This window comes from Gallus gallus, chromosome 12 (assembly GCF_016699485.2).
Source record: "Gallus gallus isolate bGalGal1 chromosome 12, bGalGal1.mat.broiler.GRCg7b, whole genome shotgun sequence".
In the NCBI taxonomy this organism is placed as follows: domain Eukaryota; kingdom Metazoa; phylum Chordata; class Aves; order Galliformes; family Phasianidae; genus Gallus; species Gallus gallus.
In genome coordinates this window covers 2,942,253-2,960,016 of record NC_052543.1, presented here as the reverse complement: position 1 = coordinate 2,960,016, position 17,764 = coordinate 2,942,253, and the positions used below count along the sequence as shown (strand labels likewise).

The following is a 17,764-nucleotide window of genomic DNA, read 5'->3' as shown; positions in this document are numbered from 1 at the left end:
ATGACCACCCACCATTTTGGCAATCGCTGCATAACATGTTTGAAGTACTGTAAGAAAAGTGAGACTTGCTTCAATTTCTTACTGTGATTTTATTCCATAAAAGAGGAGCTGTGTGAGGAGAGAGTCCCAAATGCATTTGGCTTTCTTTTGGGCTGTGACCCTGGCTACAGGTGATTCGCAACGTGTGTGTGATCTGTGCTTTCTTAGGGCTGATTGAAGTACAGCCTCCGCTGTTTCCCTGCCTTGCAGCACTATTTGAACACAGTGCAATCTCTCTCTCTTTTCTTTTTTTCCCCTGAATTTGCTTTTTTCTTCAAGGAAAGAAAAGAAAGTCTGACAGCAGCAAAGCCTGCAGTGCAGAACGTACTCAGGCAGATGAAAGTTCTGATGGAAACCAGCCTGATACTGAGCTCTCCGAGCTGGAGAAGGTAGGTATATACCCTTGAGGGCTTGCAGGAAAGGCAAAGGGAAATGAAATAGAAACAAAAGCTTTGAATTACTGCAGGCAAGTTCCTAGATTGAAGTTAGAAACTGACATAAATCTGGAAAATACAGACCCCTGTAAGGACCATACCTCTCTCTGACTCTACTCTGCTTCAGTCCCTTTTTTCCTCATTTTTTCAGTTTTTCCTTGAGGTATTTGATCAATATATTCATCATAAAGCATATTTAAAATTGCCCATTTTCTTCCCACACTAAGAGCTGCTCCCCAAATCCATCAACTAATGAATTGTTGGGTCGTCTTCCTTGTTCTTTGAAGCAAGCTCTTATCATTATGTCCAGAATGCACAGTCTGTGCTGGCTGAAGGAGAGAAGCCAGGGAAGCGTGCCCAGCTTTGGACTCAGCACCCCAGATGCTGGGATCTCATAAGCATCCAACAAGGCACAGCTACCACTACACTGTTACTAATGATTGATATTCAGAGCCTATTTTATCTTTTTTTTTTTCGGTCCAACAAATATGCTTCTCCTGTCTCTGTGCTGCTGTACAGGTATGGAAACTGAGTCAAGTGCAACAACAAAGTCACTTAAGTTACAACAAATAAAGTCTTGGGTAGTTCTGGAAATTAATGGATGTAACCTGTTTCAGCCAACAGGAGTATTGGTCCCAGACTACTCCATGGATGACAAGATCCAGAAATCCCACATGTAATGTACATTAGCTCATGTGACAGAGTTGCATGGCGTGAATCTCTTAGGAATGCATGGATTCTGGACCAATAAGCAGTATAGCATGCCATGGTTTACCATCCTGATATTTATCAGAGATAAAAACATTTGCATTTTAGTGCTTATGGGGCGCTGTCTTTCACCAGTCCAGAATGAGTTTCATGGCAGCCATTGTTTCATAAAAAGGAGATAGCAAATATTATTCTGGCTTCCTATATGTTATTTTTTCCAGAAGATATTTAGTGATCTGTACAATCCAAAATGAAAATACTTTTGACTGTATGTATTCATCTCTGCTACTTGTTGCAAATTCTTTTTAGTCTGGTTTCATCTTGGCAAGAAAAATAGAGGACTGCGTGAAAGAAATAAGTTTATTTGAGCTAGAAAGTGTTGCAGGTTGCAAGCTGAATTCTGCCATTCATTTTTCAGAGCGCTGCTGAGAAAGAGACAGGAAACCCTCTGGCACAGCTGCAGAGTTATCGCCCCTACTTCCGAGAGCTGGACCTGGAAGTATTCTCTGTACTCCACTGTGGGCTGCTGACAAAGTCTATCCTGGACACAGAGATGCACACAGAGGTGAGTGCAACTGGTTTTGTGTTATTTATTGCCTCTCTGTGGCCTTGGCCTCTCCTGCTCCATTAAAGTGAAAGGAAGATTGATTTTTAAGATCTTTTGAGCCAGGGCTGTGAGTTTGGTGACAGGAGAGAATTTGCCTCCAAAGAAGCAAAAGGTATTCAAGGTACTGAGAATGCAGTATGGCAACAGTGTTTAAGCAGAAGTAATGTTAATGTTGTGTATCACAGAATCTATGGGTTGGGATGGACATCTGGAGATCACCTAGTCCAACCCTCTCTGCTGTGAGCAAGTTTGCCAGCCACTAGATATAAGGAAAAAAGATACAGTATAACATGCATACACTTTATGGAAAGAAAAGAACTTAATATTGAACACTGCTGAGATATAGGATGTTAAAAACACTATGAGGTGCCCTGTCTATTCCAAACAACCTATGACACTAAAGTCCTTGTTGCAAAAAGGCAGCTGTCTCAAGTCATTGTTAGAGGGGAAACTGGGTGCAAAAATGAGATTGGTGTCATGGATGGGCCTTCACTGGGCAGTGCCCTGTTTGCCATCTGGAAGCTTATATAAAACTCTGTGGATATGGAGAGCAGAAGCACTTGATTTTGTTAGACTCTTTATAGGCAGGCTCAGTCCATCTGGAGTCTAATTTTGTTATGCAACCATAGGATTAGTAAAATGTAAAAAGGGCTGTAGTAGTGTGGAGAGCAGCCTGGCCTGCTCCAAGGACAGCTACCACCATGTGTGCAGGATGCAGGGCACTTGCAAGGCTGTTGGACAAATCTCCTTGCACATGTGGCATTATTTCAGATGATTCCCTGGTAGGGAGTCTTATCAGTGCTCGTAAATCTCTAATGGGTGGGAGCCAATTGGATGAGGCCAGGCTCTTTTTGGTGGTGCCCAGTGACAGGAAAATGGGTAATGTTCACAAACTGAAATGCAGGAAGTTCCATCTGAACACAGGGAAAAAATTCTTTACTGTGAGGGTGACAAAGCACTGGAACAGGCTGCCCAGAGAGGCTGTGGAGTCTCCTCTGGAGAGATTTAAAACACTCCTGGACACTTTCCTGTGTATTCTACAGAACTTACTTTAGCAGGAGGTTAGACCCAGAGATCCCATCCAGCCCTATGATGCTGTGATTTTGAATTTCAGTGTATAAACACGTTCTCTCTCAGTAGCTGGGTGTTACTGGAGCTACATTCAGAGCACCAGATCCACCTTGTGCTCTGAGTAACCAGAACTGATGTCCCATACCTGCAGTGGGGAGGACAAAATTGCTCCCTGGCTGAGGTTAACTAAGCTAGGAGTCATAACTGGAAGTGGAGGGAGTGAATGTGAGTTTCAAGGCACTACGATTAGGTGCTGAGTCCTGGAATTGACTTTTCTTCCTTGTAATTGCAGGCTAGTGAAGTTGTGCAGCTGGGGCCTGCTGAGCTCTGCTTCCTTCTGGATGACATGTGCTGGAAGCTGGAACATGTGCTGACCCCAGGCTCCACTAGGAGAGTGCCCTTCTTAAAGGTGTGTACAGCAGCAGCTGATGAGGCACAACCTGGGCCAGCAGTGCACATCAGTGGTTTCCAGCCTTTCCTGACTGTATGTTTTTCAGAAATATTTTCACCTTACTGTTGAATGGCAGTCTGACTCCCAGCTGTGTGTCAGAGCAGCAGTTGTCCTTTCAGAAGACATTACTGTACTGCATCACTCACCAAAGTGTTTGCAGCATCTAATTCTCTGCATGTCTCGGGAAAGTGCATGCAGCTGAGGGAAAACCTTGTAGCCCAAAACTCAGGTGGCACTTTTCCCTGCCCAGCTTGGAAAAACTGGCTCTGCTGTACAAGAAGTAGCTCAGCTTAGGCGGACAGAAGGTGTTGGAATCAATTTTCTGTTTGTTTTTTTTCCCCTGCATGTTGTCACATTCTTTAGAACAACACCTGAGTGTAAGGAGTCCTTAGTTTTCTGGGTGATGACTCCTCAAACTATTCTCAGGTGAGACTGAAATGACTTCAAAATTTTGCTACAGGAAAGAGGCAACAAGGATGTTGGTTTTTCCCACCTTTGTCAGAGATCCCCAAAGGAAGTTGCTGTGTGTGTAGTCAAGCTACTAAAACCACTGTGCAATCACATGGAGAACATGCACAATTACTTCCAGGTCAGTGGGCAACAATTTTGACTCAAAAAATCATCAAGTTTTGTTGCCTCTAAAGGTATGTTTGGTTTTACTTGTGGGGAAAAGAGGAGTGGCTTTGGTGTGTTGCAGGGTTTTTTTAAGCACTGAGTTTATAAAAGTGTATTCTTTTGTCGTTATCTTTCCCTGGACTCGTATTTAATGAATAATTTGTTCTGTATTAAAAGACAGTTATACCAAACCAAGGTGTGGTAGATGAATCAGGACTGAACATCCAGGAGTACCAGCTGATGTCCTCTTGTTACCACCAGCTGCTGCTAGCTTTTCGCTTGTTGTTTGCATGGTGAGTTTAAACAAAAGAGTGTATAGTCACATAAATGAACAAAATCTCTGTGCTCCCTCCCTTTCATGTTCCTGTATAGTGTTTGTACCCAACTAATGGCCTATCAGTCGTGCAGAACTGCACACTGCTGTGGCTGGAGACATTTAAATGCTTTGTAATTGCCTCCCCTGAACAAAACCAGGAGTTGATCAAGAGTGAATGCAGAACAGTCAGAAGCATAGAACAGGCCAGCATTCAGTGCATTAATCCACTTTTGGATGATGACTGGCATATTTAGAGTACTGGCACACCTAGCTGTGCAACTCCCATTCTGCATTGGGATCTTGGAATTTCTTGCCTAGCCAGTCTCATGCTAATTTGTTATTGCCTGAATGTTCAGCAATGAAAAGCTTACTTTTTTTCACTGGAAAGAATGAATGTACATGATGAGAGCTTTTGCTGCTGATGCACTTGAACCACATTCTTAAATGCCAAACTGTACATGTATGTGCATTCTGAATTTAACTTCTGCATCTGTTAATAAAGTTCAGGATAGCATTGCACAGCTTTTTTTTCTGAAGCCTAATTTAGATCTGTGTGTGGAAAGTGGTTTACCTTGGTTGCTCTTCAGATGTAGTAGCAAGTGTAAAAAGAGCAAGAGAAGGAAGCAACAGAATGCAAATCAACATGCCTTTGGAACTCTCTGAACTTTGAATGCTAAGCAAATGATAAATTTTCTTTAGAAGTTAGCAGAATTTTCTAAGTTTTCTTGTTTTTTAATCAAACTGAACAGGGAGAGTTGTTTTATGTCATGTGCAAAGTTAAGCAGCTGATGGTGCCACTTCTGCTTCTTCCTGAGGTGTGCTTCTCCTGTTGGCTGCTGCTAAAGCCACAGGGATCCTGATGGAACTTCTGGCTGTTTCCAAATTGGTCATTTTCTCATTAGGAATTATGAATTGGTTGTACTTCAATCTACCTATCTTGTAAACCAAAGAATTTGATTATCTTTGTCATCACAGGCAGCTCAAGATGAGTTTACTGTTCACATTGTATAGAGTAACATAGTTGTATTTTGGAATGAAACAAGCAGCCATATACTGGGACTAGGTGTCCAGCCACTTAAGTCCAGCAACCAAATTATAACTTATATTAATGTTTCATGACCCTCTCATTTGTTGGCAATCATAAATTATCTTCTGTGTTAAAGGTGCACTTGATCTTTACTGTTATCAAGCCCTTGTGTTCAGTGTTCAGATCTAGAGCATGGAGCCATCTGAGCACTTCCAGAATTCATATTCAGAGTGGATAATTTCACAGACAGTTGTAGTTCAAAGAGTTAATGAAGATCTTGATGACTTTGCTTCCTGTTAGGCTTACTGTTTGAGAGGTGACCGACCACTCTCACTGCATTTACACAGCAACTGTCAATAGGCATCCTCTATTTTTTCAGGTCTGCATAATATTGTTCTAGTATATCATATGTATGGACTTCTACTCATGTGAAATGATTTGTCCCTTCCAACCTGGATCTGAAATCTAACTGTAAAGTTGATAACCTGTGTACACAGGGTTTTACATTCCCTGGGGGAAAAAAAAAAAAAAAAAAAAAAAAACTATAATGGACAAATCTTGCAGTTAAAATCAGCTTTCAATTTTTGTGCCCCCTATAACTTCCATGTTGCTGGGCTCTTCTGGTGTATTGGCTTCTTTGTATCCTTGTTGCAAACATCTGCCCAGATACGCTTTCCTATCTGATATCTCTCCTCCTAGTCTGGTGCTGAACTGGACTTTTTTCTACCCTCAGGAGTGGTTTTTCTCAGCATGAGAATTCCAACTTGCTGAGGTCAGCTCTCCAGGTACTTGCAGACAGGCTGAAGCCAGGAGAGACGGAGTTTCTTCCTCTTGAAGAGCTGATAAGGTACAGTCAATATTTCCCAAGCTTTGAAAGTGATAGATTTCAAACATTATATATCAATGTGTGTTTGGGAGCTCTCTTAAGGATGACACCTCTAAACAGAAAGGTTTGCATTTAATTTGAGTGGCAGTCCAGTCAAAGCTGATGAAATGGAACTACTGGATTATAAGATAGGCATTAGTCTATGGATCTCATTTGTAAGCATGCTATTTGAAACTAGCAGGTCAGTAGGATTCACAGAAGGAAAGAGTGGGTTCTGAGTAGTTAAAATGTCTTTAGGGACACGAGGCAAAAGCAGTGTATAAAGATGTTGCTAAACTTAGAGCAGCTAGGGCTTAGGAGAGATTTCTCAGTGACTAACTTTTTGTCTACTAGAGGTTGCTAGCCTGTCTTCTCAGAATGGTACTGCCAGAGACAAGTGCTAGGCTAGGGAGACCTTGGATCTGAGCCAGTCTGTTGCTCCTTTTTTTATTTATGTGCTTGTGGGAGGTTACCCTATCTACGCTGTCTTCACCTTTTTGCTTTTCTGTCATTCTGTAGTGAGAGTTTCCAATACCTACTGAATTTCCAGGCGAGCATTCCCAGCTTCCAGTGTGCGTTCATCCTCACTCAGGTTCTGATGGCCATCTCTGAAAAACCAATGACTGGCTGGAAGAGAGAGAAAATGGGTAATGTGTGAAGAGCCTTTTCTCCTAGATTAGTTTTTTTGCTGCCCTTTGCTTGTAAGTCTTGGGTTACATCTCCAAACGAATAGTTGTAGCAGTTAGTAAAAGGAACTGCAGTAAATCTATTGGGAGCTCTTTGGTACTTGTTTTGCTGTGCCTCTGTCCTATGCAGAAAGGCAAACTCCAGCTCTTTTGGTTAGTGTTTTTTAAAATTGGAGCCTCACAGCTTTTAAGAGTTCTGTGAATGTTTGCTGCTCAGCTTAACTGCTACTAAGGGAGCTGATCACAGACGTAATTGGATGTAACTTCCTACTAAGTACATGTAGCTCAGTATGTTGTGACAGTTCATTTCGAAGAATTGTGGAAAAAAACTGTCCAGGTAGAGCTCTTCCTTCAGAGTGGAGGGAGAAAAAAGTATCTGTTGCTAACTCCGTGCATCTCAGTCAAGAGAACTGCCCTTCTTAGGGATTAGGACTAGGTCTGTAAGAAGAACAGCCTTCAAGAAGGTGAGGCATAGGCATCCTTGCAGGAAGTATACAAGAAAAGTAGTTGATCTCCACTTTTAATTCTTTATTTCAGTGTGTGACAAAGACTGTCACGCCTCTCAGCTGTACCTTGTCATCCTGAGACATCTCTAGAATTTGTCTTTCTCAGATACCCATGGCCACTCAATGATAAATTCCCTACTTTGATGGGATTTTTACTGTTCTGAACTGTCTCATGTTGGAAGAACTACCCATAGACTGTGTCAGGGAATAACCCATTTTAACTAATAACGTTCTGTTTTTCAGCATTTCTGCAAAAGAGAAATAGATTTGTTAGAAGTTTTGATTTGAGTCATCTGTAAGCTTCAAATTTGCCAGTTAACGTTCACTGTTACATTGCTGTGGCCAAAACAAAAAGCCACTTGTTATTGGAATACCATTTTTAGAAATGGATGCCCTAAGGGTTGCATATTGCCTTACTTAAATACCTGGCTTATTATAGGAGCTACCAAAGACCTTGTGCTTGACATAAGTTGGAGGTGAATGGCTTCTGAAGAAAGTGGGTATTCCAAAGCAGGAGCACACTGGATGTGCATGTATTTTGTTGTTACGATAGATCATAGAACAGTTTGGGTTGGAAGGGACCAAGCCATAGTTCTGCCTCCTCCCTCTGCCACCGGCAGGGACAGCTCACGTCAGACCAGGCTGCTCAAAACCTGGAACACTTCCGGGGATGGAGCATCCATAGTTTCTATGGGCAACCTATGAACCTACTTCACAAGGAATAATTTCCTCCTTCTATCTAACCTAAACCTCTTTCAGCTTGTGACCTTACTGCTTTCTAGGCAAAATGCATTCCATCTTCTCAAAGTTCAGGCATACTGAAGGGTAATGATTCTGTGATCTTTTGGCAAGCCATTTGGACACGTGGCCTTTTTATGGAAGAAGAAAATTGTTTTGCGTTCTTGGGAAGCAAAACACATCCAATTCCTTCTGTAAGTCATTCCTTACCTTTTCCAGCTTCACTAGCAAAGCAGTTCCTCTGCCAGTCATGGATGAAGCCTGGTGGGGACCGAGAGAAGGGCAGCCACTTCAACAGCGCGCTGCATACTTTGCTCTGGTAAGACTCAAGCCTTTGTAAGAGCACATTAAGGCACCGTGGAACTTTTTCTCTTAGTTACTGGTGTTGCAGAGGAACAACTCCTCTTGGTCATAATCCTCATACTTAAATAGTTTGGCCTAACACGCTGTTTCTACATCATTGGAAGACAGCGAGTGATGGGAAGAATTCTGCTAGTCATTGGCCATAGAAGCACACTTGGACCTTGTGTTTGCTGTACTGTAGCTTGAGTGTACATCAACACATCTACAGATGTGTGTGAAGGCATGTGTGAATGTGTGTCTGGATCCAAGTTTCTGGTTTTGTTTTCATAAAGCTGAACACAGATCCACTCTCACTAAAGCTAAGGAGAAGAGGGCTGAGTCTTAGGTGAGATAGAATCACGGGATGGTGAAAACTGGAAGGGATCTCTGGAAGTCACTTTGTTCCAGCTGCCCTTCATCAGCAGGACCTCCTTGTTCAGGCTGCCCTGGTCCAAAAGAGTTTATGACCTTTGGAAGAAGGGGCAGGCAGGTCACGGAGACTACAAATGTCCATTTATGCTGGAGGAAATTAGAAGGGCCAAAGCCAAGCTAGAGCTTAAATTGGCCACTGAAGTAATAGACAGTAGAAAATGCTTTTGTAAGTACATAAACAACAAAAGGAAGATAAGGAGAGTCTCCATCCTTTATTGGATGTGCAGGGAAACATGATTATGAGAGCTGAGGAGATTGCTGAGGTGTTTAATGCTGCCTTTGGCCTCATTCTTTATTAGTAGGTAATAGATCTCAAGATGGCCATCTCTTGAGCTAGAATACAGAGACAGGGAGCAGAATGAAGTCCTTTGTAGACCAAGGGAAATAGTTAGCAGCCTACTGCACCACTTGAACACACACAGATCTGTGGGGCAGGACAGGATCCCAAGCATACTGAAGGAGCCTGGAGGTACTCAGATGATTTTAGTCTACATGTTACAGGTAGTGCAAAGTTCAAGAGCTTGCTGTGTTATTCTGTGTAACATTTACTAATGAACTAAGCTGGTTTTGGATTCAGTGTCTACCTGGAGCACACAGATAACATCTTGAAAGCTATAGAAGAAATCTCCAGCGTCGGTGTTCCTGAATTGATCAACTCTGCCAAAGATGGATGTTCTTCTACATATCCCACACTGAGCAGGTAATTATCTCAATAGACAGCTGAATGTCACAACGTGCACAATGACATTTTCTACGTTTTTATATTTATTTTCATATTTTGTAGTCTGTTATGTAATAATTTTGTGTTAGTACCACTGCAGGCAACTCCTAAATATTATTGGCAGTCCACAAAAGGTTAGTAAATAATTATTAGCTTTAAGTTGAGGTGATATGCCCTTGTGCACTGATACAATGTTGAGCTTTTATTTGTGAGCCATTTCACATGGAGAATGAGCTGTTTTCTGTTGTGATGTGTGCTGCTCCTTTGTGTGCTACTGCAGCAATAGAAGGCACGCTAAAAGTCACCTTTGGTGACCTGGGGTGGCTGTAAGCAATCCTGGGATGGTATGTAGTTTGCAAAAGCTCTATTCTTGGATTTGGGGTATTCTGGCTGCCAGCACAGCAATTAAGAAGTGTGGCTTATGTAGGGATAGACAAAATTTGTGTGCTTTTGAGGTACCAAAGTCATCTTATGCTATGAACTGCAAACTTGTGCACTCGCAAGGCTACAAAGAGGAGAAAGGTGTCTGTATAGTTTATACTGGGGAAGCAGTGGTGACTACCCAGCATTCTCCATCTGCATGATTGGTCTATACCTGCTTATGAGCCCTAGGCTTAATCTCCTGGGATTTCCTACTAAGAAGGATGCCCAATGGGGCAATCTCAAGTTTCCAAGTTGTTTTAGGGATGAGTTTATCCAGATGCATGTGAATAGCTTTCAGTTTTGCTCTCTCTTTCTCCGCAGACAGACATTCCCAGTTTTCTTCAGAGTAATGATGGCTCAGCTAGAGAGTTCCGTGAAAAGCATCCCAGCTGGGAAACCATCAGACTCAGGCGAGGTAGGAAAACAGATGCACTGGAATCATAGAGGGGAGAAGGACCTAAGCTAAGCTGGATGGTATAATAAGCATGTACCCCTTGTAAAGGAATCTGCTGCTGAACGTGGACTGGGAAATGCAGTCAGAGAAGTTCATTTATGAGCCCAAACTGATACACAGGTTAATATGTGACTAGCATCCTTTTGTTCCTGCTTTGCACCATCTAAAAATGCAGTAAATCCATCAGAAGCTATAAAGAAAAAACAGGTAGCAATCCACAAACTAATATGCTGTTCAGGTGGTCTGCACACATGTGGCTTCACAAGATTATTTTCCAACCAAGAGCTTCTAAAAGCAAAGAAGCATATTAACTCTTAGCATTATAAGACGTGGGGGTCCTGATCAGGCTGGCATTGCCACTGAGTGGTTTTGCTGTGATAGATCTTCCTGTGGTAAAGCTTTGTCCCTCTGTCTTCAAAATAACTGCACTTTGAGTACCGCAAATGCAGTGAGAGCATTCAGCAAAGTGAGAGGAAATGCACCATCTTGGTTTATGTCCCCTTGCATCCCATCAGGTGCAACTGGAGAAGCTGCTGAAGTGGAACATCGCTGTGCGGAATTTCCATATCCTCATTAACTTGGTCAAGGTGAGGATCTGCAGTGATGATGTGTGGTATTCTTCTGGTTTTGCCTTGTGATGCCCAGCACAGCCCAGTGAACTTGGGTTTATGAGCACGTGAGAAAAATGTGAAGGATGAACAACCTGGAGGTGGTAAATAAAGGCATTAGGACGTGTGTACAAGGGTTTCCATTTAGCACCCTCTAATTCCTACAGCCTGCACATCATAATAACATATTTGTCACAGATATGTCTGTGCAAAGGCAGAAGCAAGATTTTTCCAGTACAGCTTATGAGTGAATTGAGCTGGATTCTTCTGTACAGCAGCATTCACTGGAGCCCTACTTGCACTCCATGTTCTCTCACAGCACGAGTTTTCTTAGAGCATGGCAGGATAGAGCCAACTCGGTGTTTTTTCTGCAGCCCATAGCAGCACCATGGTACCATCTCAGCACTTGCTGACACCTGTGTACTCTGTCAGTTCAAATGCTCACAAATTCATGATAGCATTGGTGACTGGCAAAAATATGTTAACAAACATGTACTAGAAGAAAACCCTCAGCAGAGTTGAGACCACCTATTCGGTTTCTTTGTTCTTAGACCACAGCTGTGTGACCTGTGCAGTGATAACTGGTGCCTTCTGCCTGCTGGCACCATTAATGTCACAGCTTCACTGTTTCCTCTGGAAAACATTCTTATGCACACCTCAGTTTTGCTTTGTCTGTTACATGGCTGCTTGCCCATCAGCTGGGCCGGGTCTCTCAGTTTTCAGGCTATTAAGAACTTAGAAGCACTGATATGATTTTGTGCCATCTGCAAAAGGTCTACCTCCCTGCTCCCTTTCGATGAGCGAGTGGCCATTCTACAAAGCACTTCTGTCTGACAACCATTACATTTCATGCACTTGCATGGTGCTCCCTGTCAAAACTTGAGAACGGATGTTGCCTTAGAACAGGTGTCACGTGCCAACAAATGGCATGGAACAGAGGGCTATTTTTAATTGTTTGCTGTGTTTGCATTATTTCCTTCAGACTTGCAGACTTATCTGGTTCTTTTTTAACTCTTGTCCGCATAGGTGTTTGACAGCAGGCCTGTACTCAGCATCTGCCTGAAGGTAAGCAGGAACTCCATTGAAGAGAGCTGCTGAAGCATCAGCTTTTCTGAATTGTTGTTTCCAGTGCAGCAGAGTAGTTACTGCATTCTCTGAAAGGAGCACATATACCTTTACATTTTTGTACCCTTCCACTCACTGTCCTTGAATGGCTCAACTGCAGATAATTTGCTGCAATTGCCACTACTGGCTTAAGCCCCTTCCCCTCTCTCCTTTCCCCATAGTACTTCAAGTCAGAGAAAACATCACAACAAGCAGGTCTCCCTTGGAGCCCAGGGAGACCACACAACTCTCCCTTTTCTGACTAGGATTTCTTTCTATAGTGACTCTGTAATTTTGTTTAGTTAAATTCTATTGCCAGTTTGCTGGTAAGACCAGGGTTGTGTACAAGTATGAGACTGTGTATTTTTAATCTGTCTTTTCAATGATTCAAGTGAGACCCCTTACTGAGCCTGTATATTTCAGAATAGTCTTCTACTGAGCAAGAGGAGTCTCCGGGGTAGCTTGAATGAATGTATGGCTGTCTTACTTGACTTAATGATGATTCTTTGAAAAGGAATTTAAACTTGCCTTTTAAAATATTTATCATTTTTGGTAGTATGGCCGTCTCTTTGTAGAAGCATTTCTGAAGCTTGCCATGCCTCTCCTGGACCACAGCTTTAAAAAACATCGGGTAAGTGCTTTGGAAAGAGAACTGTCTGGACCCACTTGGGAAGCATGACTAATGCTTGCTATAACACTCCGGCATAACACTTGTGACACTTAATGACCAATGTGTCTGATGTCTCCAGCTGTGCTGTGTTCTGCTTCACTAGCCTGTCCAGTGCTCCCTCAGCAAACAGTATTTCCCAGCTTGTCAAGAACCTTTGGCAAAGCTGGATGGCTTTCCTGATAGCAGAGGAAACCCTTTCAACCTCCTCCTTCAAATACCATCACCATAGAGGTGTTCCTCACAGAGTGGGAAGGTCACGGTCAGCAGTCAGGTTGGTGAGGATTTGCAATCTGAAAGGATAGTGTTTTTTGCAAAAAATTCTTGCAACTTTGAGTAGTTCAACATCTGTGGGTGCAGACCAACCTTGGTGCACCACACGATAGACAAGAACAGTCTGAGTCCCCTTGCTTTGTTGCAAGGCAATGCCCTTTTGTCAGTGACATTTTCTGGTTATTTGCTTAGCCTTCACGTCTCATCCAACTCTCTAAGAAATAACCATTTCTATAGCAAATTTGAGATCTGTTCTCCAGATATGTGGGGGAATGAGGTTATCAAGGAGGATACCTGCTGCACGATAGAAAGTGCCTCATAATTCACTCAGTAAAAAGGATTGTTGCCCAGAGTTCATGCTGGAATTGTTGCAAATACCACGATCTAACAGTATTACACACTTGCCTTCCAGTTCCCCTACTTTAGGAGATGGTACTTAGGCAAGATGTGACGAGATTGTCTTGATCCTAATTGCCCCTAATTGCTTTCATTGATAGGTTATGATGTGTGGCCCTACTTTAGTTGTCATGTGCACAGTGCAGTTCTCCTATGGTTCATCCTGTTCATCTGATGATTTCTGAATTGTACTTCTAAAAGGTTTAGACTAAAACTCTTGCGTTGCTTCTTTTTTCTCTTATGGAAACATGCTTTGACAGTTATTTACTGGTCTGTGTTTTTATTGCAGGACGATGTTCAGAGTTTGCTGAAAACACTGCAGCTGAGTACCAGACAGCTCCATCACATGTGTGGCCATTCCAAGGTAAGTTCCAATTGCTCCACAAACTCCTCTTGTAAGCACGTTGTATTCTTTTCCTTGTTTTTCCAGAGCACAGCCAGGTTCTAATTGCAGTCTTACAGTGTGTCAGTTATAGCAAAAGCTCTGAGAGGAGGTGAAATAGCCGAAGTCAATGGCCAAAAAACTGAAGTATTTGATTTGGAAGCTGCTTAATTGGATGTCAGATCAGGTTAGCATACCCTATTCAAAAGGACAGGTTCTTGTTACCGTATTGCGTCTCTGTAGGAGACTGAGGGGAGGAAGGAAGGAGGACAAGCACTCTGCTTGCAACGTGGGCAGCCAGTGCCTGTCCCAAGGGAGATTTTACTTGTGCTGCTTTGTTCCTTTCACGATCCTCAGAGGTCCAAGAACACATTTCTGAGAAAAGCCTTTCCAAGGCAGTTGAAGCATGGCTCCACAAGGTAGATTGGCTAGCAGTTTAGTCCAGAGGACTAAACAGGAGCAGAAAAGTCCAGCTGAAATACAGAACACACCATTGCAGCTGCCAGCAGGGCACAGAACCTGTCCAGTCAGCCTGGTGAACTGGAACCTGGCACAAACCCTGGAGATGCTAAAAAGCCATTCTCATATTTGAAACTGAAATCCTCATGCCTACTTTAAAGTCTCAGTTCACCTTGTAAGCAGGATAACGTCACTGCAGTTTCAGTGTCGTATTTGCCTTTGCACTCGGCCAGGATGTCCAAGTGCTGTTTCCTGTGGTCCCTCTTAATCTATAAGCACAGTCAGAGAACACTTTTGTTTCACCACTGCAGTCTGATCAGGTCTCTGTGCCAAATGGTTTGGGAAAAACGAGAGAAGGGGTGTTTCTGGGGACAGATTTTGGCAAATGAGAAGGTGCTTTGTTGAGACTTCAAATTGCCTGTGGGCAGTGGGACAGGTTCCAGTCCCCAGGGAGAACAGTGATGTTGGCAGTGTCATTACTGAGGTCACTCCTGAGTAGGTTCTGGTTGGTGCCAATGATTGCCAGCTCCTGCCTGTACACAGATCAGAGAACAGATTGCTGTTGGTACTCAGTTACTTCTTCCCTGCTGGCAGCAGATGAAGGAAGGCAGCTCTTCCCTCTCCCCACATGTTGAACTCATCTTAGAAATGAAGCTAATCTGATTTCAGACTGCAGCTAATGAGAGGATCTGATGCTAGAAGACTGCAAACTACTCTCATGAAAGAAGAACATTCTTATGCACAAAGTAGTTGTTTATGGCTCTGGGCACGTTCTGTTTCAGCAATGGCTCCATGCTGTATTGCACATCCAAGCCTTGCAGGAAGAGACTGCTCAGAGACAGTCTGGCTCACCAGGAGCTAAATCACACACAGTACCTGGCATAGCTGCCCTTCCTCAGCTGCTTTGTGCTTACAGCAATCCCATCTCTTCCCTCCTGTCCCAGTCCTCCAAAAGCCTGTGCTGCTTTGTTCTGCACAAGATGGCTTTTGAGTTCATACTGCATCCTACGCAGCTATTGTAAAGGAGCTGCGTCAGGCACTGAGCAAGAAAAGACTGCCATTGCAGTGGTTTATTCTACATCTTTCTCATTTCTTCTCCGTGCTTGGCAATCTGACAGCTTCCTGACGTGGTGGGCTTGCAGCTCTCAGCAAGTAGCCATGTCCCCTCCTAAGCAGGTGGTTTGGTGCTCTGATGACCGTAGCTCTGCTCTTTGCTGTGCATTGGGACTGCGGGGCTGTTCATTGCTGCCCTGCAGAGATGACTGCTATTTCACCAGCAATAGCTTGCTCCATCCCCACCTTTGTAGCCATGGCTTGGGCTAGCACTGTCCCCTGGAGCTGCTACAGCAGAACGTAATTTGCCAATGACCTCCTCCCAGCCTGGGCCCGTGGAGCCTCAGTTTTACAGGCACTTAGCCTAGGCGAGAACCAAGCGGACCCATGGTGTGCTGTTTTCAGATTCACCAGGATCTCGGCCTGACCAACCACGTGCCTTTGCTGAAGAAGTCCCTGGAACAATTTGTGTACCGTGTGAAGGCGATGCTGGCCTTCAACCACTGCCAGGAGGCCTTCTGGGTGGGCGTCCTGAAGAACCGGGACCTGCAGGTGAGCGCTGCTGTGCTGTGTGGGCACTGAGAGCTGGGGGACTGTGCTCACCTTGTGCAGACTGCGGCTAAGAGGCCACGTGAATCATAGAATGAGTCCCAGAAAGGCCTGGGTTGAAAAGGACCTCAAAGATCATTGAGTTTCAACCCCCTGCTATGTGCAGGGTTGCCAACCAGCAGCCCAGGCTGCCCAGAGCCACATCCAGCCTGGCCTTGAATGCCTCCAGGAATGGGGCATCCACAGCCTCCTTGGGCAACCTGTTCAGTGCGTCACCACCCTCTGGGTGAAGGTGACTGTCACAGCTGGAGCAGAGCAGGAAGTGCTCTCAGTTGGCAGAGTTCCGTGTCCCAGCTGTGGCAGTGGGAAGTACTGGAGGTTGGCGGGGCTCTGCCCCTCACGGCGCTTCCTCCCTCCGCTCAGGGAGAAGAAATCCTGTCCCAGGCTTCCGCAGCGCCGGAGGAGGACTCCGCGGAGGGCTCGGAGGAGGACACGGCGGACAGCGCAGCGGAGGTAGGGCTGCCCACCACCCCGCGCCGCCCGGCCGGGCCGCCCGCCGCCGCCTGACCCCGCTGTCCCGCAGGAGCCGGACGGAACGGACAGCGACAGCGGCGGGGCGGGGCGCTGAGCCGGCGGGGAACAGGAGGAGGAAGAGGAGGAGGAGGAGGAGCGCGGCGGCGCGCATGCGCGGGCGGCGGCGGCGGCGGCCATGTCGGTGCAGGAGGACCCGGTGCAGCGGGAGATCCACCAGGACTGGGCCAACCGCGAGTACATCGAGGTGATCACCAGCTCCATCAAGAAGATCGCCGACTTCCTCAACTCCTTCGGTGAGGGCCGGCGGGGCGGGGTTTGGGGGCGGTGGGGGGTGAGGGGGGGCGCGGGGGAAGGGGTCCGGACGGGCGCTGACCGCCGCTCCCACAGACATGTCGTGCCGCTCCCGCCTGGCTACGCTGAACGAGAAGCTGACGGCGCTGGAGCGCAGGATCGAGTACATCGAGGCGCGGGTGAGCGGGCGGCGGGGCGGGGCGGGGCGCGGCGCGGGCGGGGCCTGAGCGCTCGCTGTCCCCGCAGGTCACCAAGGGTGAGACGCTGACATAGACGCCGCCGGAGCCCCGCGCCCCGCCGCCGCCGCCCGCCTCGCCCCGCCCTCCCCCGCCGGCGGGGCCGCATTGCCGGGGGCCGCGGGGTGCCGCTGGGTGTCCCCGCCTGCACAGCGCCCGGCAACGCGCATCTCCTCCTCCTCCTCCTCCTCCTCGTCCTCCTCCTGTCCGGGAGCTGAGTGGCACGAAGCAAGAAGCCGCCCCCCGGTTTGTCGCAGTTCTTCAGTGGGTGTCCGGAGCCGCGAACTCACCGCTCGTGTTGAGCGTTTTGTTGGCAGACCATGGGCTTGGCGGCAGTAAAGGTCTTGTTGCTTCCCAGCAGGCTCGGTACGTTATTCTGCAGCTCCTCGTGGTGCCGATGTGCCACCCGGATGCCTTTGCGTTCCCATGCTATCCCCGCACCGCCAGCCCCGACCTCAGCTGGCTGCTCCCCAGCGTGCATTCTGCCCTAAGCTCACGGTTTCCCTGTCCGTAGGAAGCTTTGCTTTCTGCTGTCAAAGCAAGCAGACTCCTCCAAGCCGTCTCTCAGCCGCATAGCCAGCTGTGGGTGCCCGTGGAGGCAGCGAATGCCAGCTTGGGTGGGACCCTGCCCTGGTGCCTGGCACCCAGTTGGACTTGCAGAACCCTTAAGATCCCTCCAGCATTCTGTGGCGTAGCTCGCTGTCAGGTCAGGCTGCACATCCAGATGGCTGGGGAGGAAGTGCTGCAAGGCTGATGAGACGTGGGGTGCTGTGCTTG

The 17,764-nt window shown here is 45.9% G+C and overlaps 3 protein-coding genes across 3 annotated transcripts in view; 2 read left to right on the top strand and 1 right to left on the bottom strand.

Moving 5' to 3' along the window:
• FANCD2 (Fanconi anemia complementation group D2) overlaps nucleotides 1-16,554 on the top strand; it is a 46,078-nt gene extending 29,524 nt beyond the window's left edge. Inside the window, exons 28-44 of the mRNA NM_001039261.5 lie at nucleotides 319-428; nucleotides 1,600-1,746; nucleotides 3,152-3,268; nucleotides 3,771-3,899; nucleotides 4,103-4,218; nucleotides 6,002-6,115; nucleotides 6,653-6,780; nucleotides 8,283-8,382; nucleotides 9,415-9,537; nucleotides 10,303-10,396; nucleotides 10,951-11,022; nucleotides 12,070-12,108; nucleotides 12,704-12,778; nucleotides 13,773-13,847; nucleotides 15,783-15,929; nucleotides 16,350-16,439; nucleotides 16,510-16,554. Of these exons, the coding sequence (NP_001034350.3) occupies nucleotides 319-428; nucleotides 1,600-1,746; nucleotides 3,152-3,268; nucleotides 3,771-3,899; nucleotides 4,103-4,218; nucleotides 6,002-6,115; nucleotides 6,653-6,780; nucleotides 8,283-8,382; nucleotides 9,415-9,537; nucleotides 10,303-10,396; nucleotides 10,951-11,022; nucleotides 12,070-12,108; nucleotides 12,704-12,778; nucleotides 13,773-13,847; nucleotides 15,783-15,929; nucleotides 16,350-16,439; nucleotides 16,510-16,554 (1,721 nt within the window). The remainder of the gene's footprint in view (nucleotides 1-318; nucleotides 429-1,599; nucleotides 1,747-3,151; nucleotides 3,269-3,770; nucleotides 3,900-4,102; nucleotides 4,219-6,001; nucleotides 6,116-6,652; nucleotides 6,781-8,282; nucleotides 8,383-9,414; nucleotides 9,538-10,302; nucleotides 10,397-10,950; nucleotides 11,023-12,069; nucleotides 12,109-12,703; nucleotides 12,779-13,772; nucleotides 13,848-15,782; nucleotides 15,930-16,349; nucleotides 16,440-16,509) is intronic.
• Nucleotides 1-17,764, bottom strand: part of LOC101747452 (serine/arginine repetitive matrix protein 2-like) — a 500,571-nt gene that overhangs the window by 465,822 nt on the left and 16,985 nt on the right. The window lies entirely within an intron of this gene.
• On the top strand, nucleotides 16,623-17,344 carry BRK1 (BRICK1, SCAR/WAVE actin nucleating complex subunit). The gene is made up of 3 exons (XM_015292880.4): nucleotides 16,623-16,753; nucleotides 16,848-16,930; nucleotides 16,998-17,344. Exons 1-3 carry the CDS (start codon nucleotides 16,636-16,638, stop codon nucleotides 17,022-17,024), a joined length of 228 nt encoding a protein of 75 aa, XP_015148366.1. The 5' UTR covers nucleotides 16,623-16,635; the 3' UTR covers nucleotides 17,025-17,344.

Excerpts from the sequence above, each read along its gene's own strand:
- BRK1 (XM_015292880.4), top strand. The coding sequence starts at position 16,636 with ATGTCGGTGCAGGAGGACCCGGTGCAGCGGGAGATCCACCAGGACTGG. Across the intron at positions 16,754-16,847 it reads CGACTTCCTCAACTCCTTCG|ACATGTCGTGCCGCTCCCGC; the intron begins GTGAGGGCCGGC and ends CCGCTCCCACAG. Across the intron at positions 16,931-16,997 it reads TCGAGTACATCGAGGCGCGG|GTCACCAAGGGTGAGACGCT; the intron begins GTGAGCGGGCGG and ends CTGTCCCCGCAG.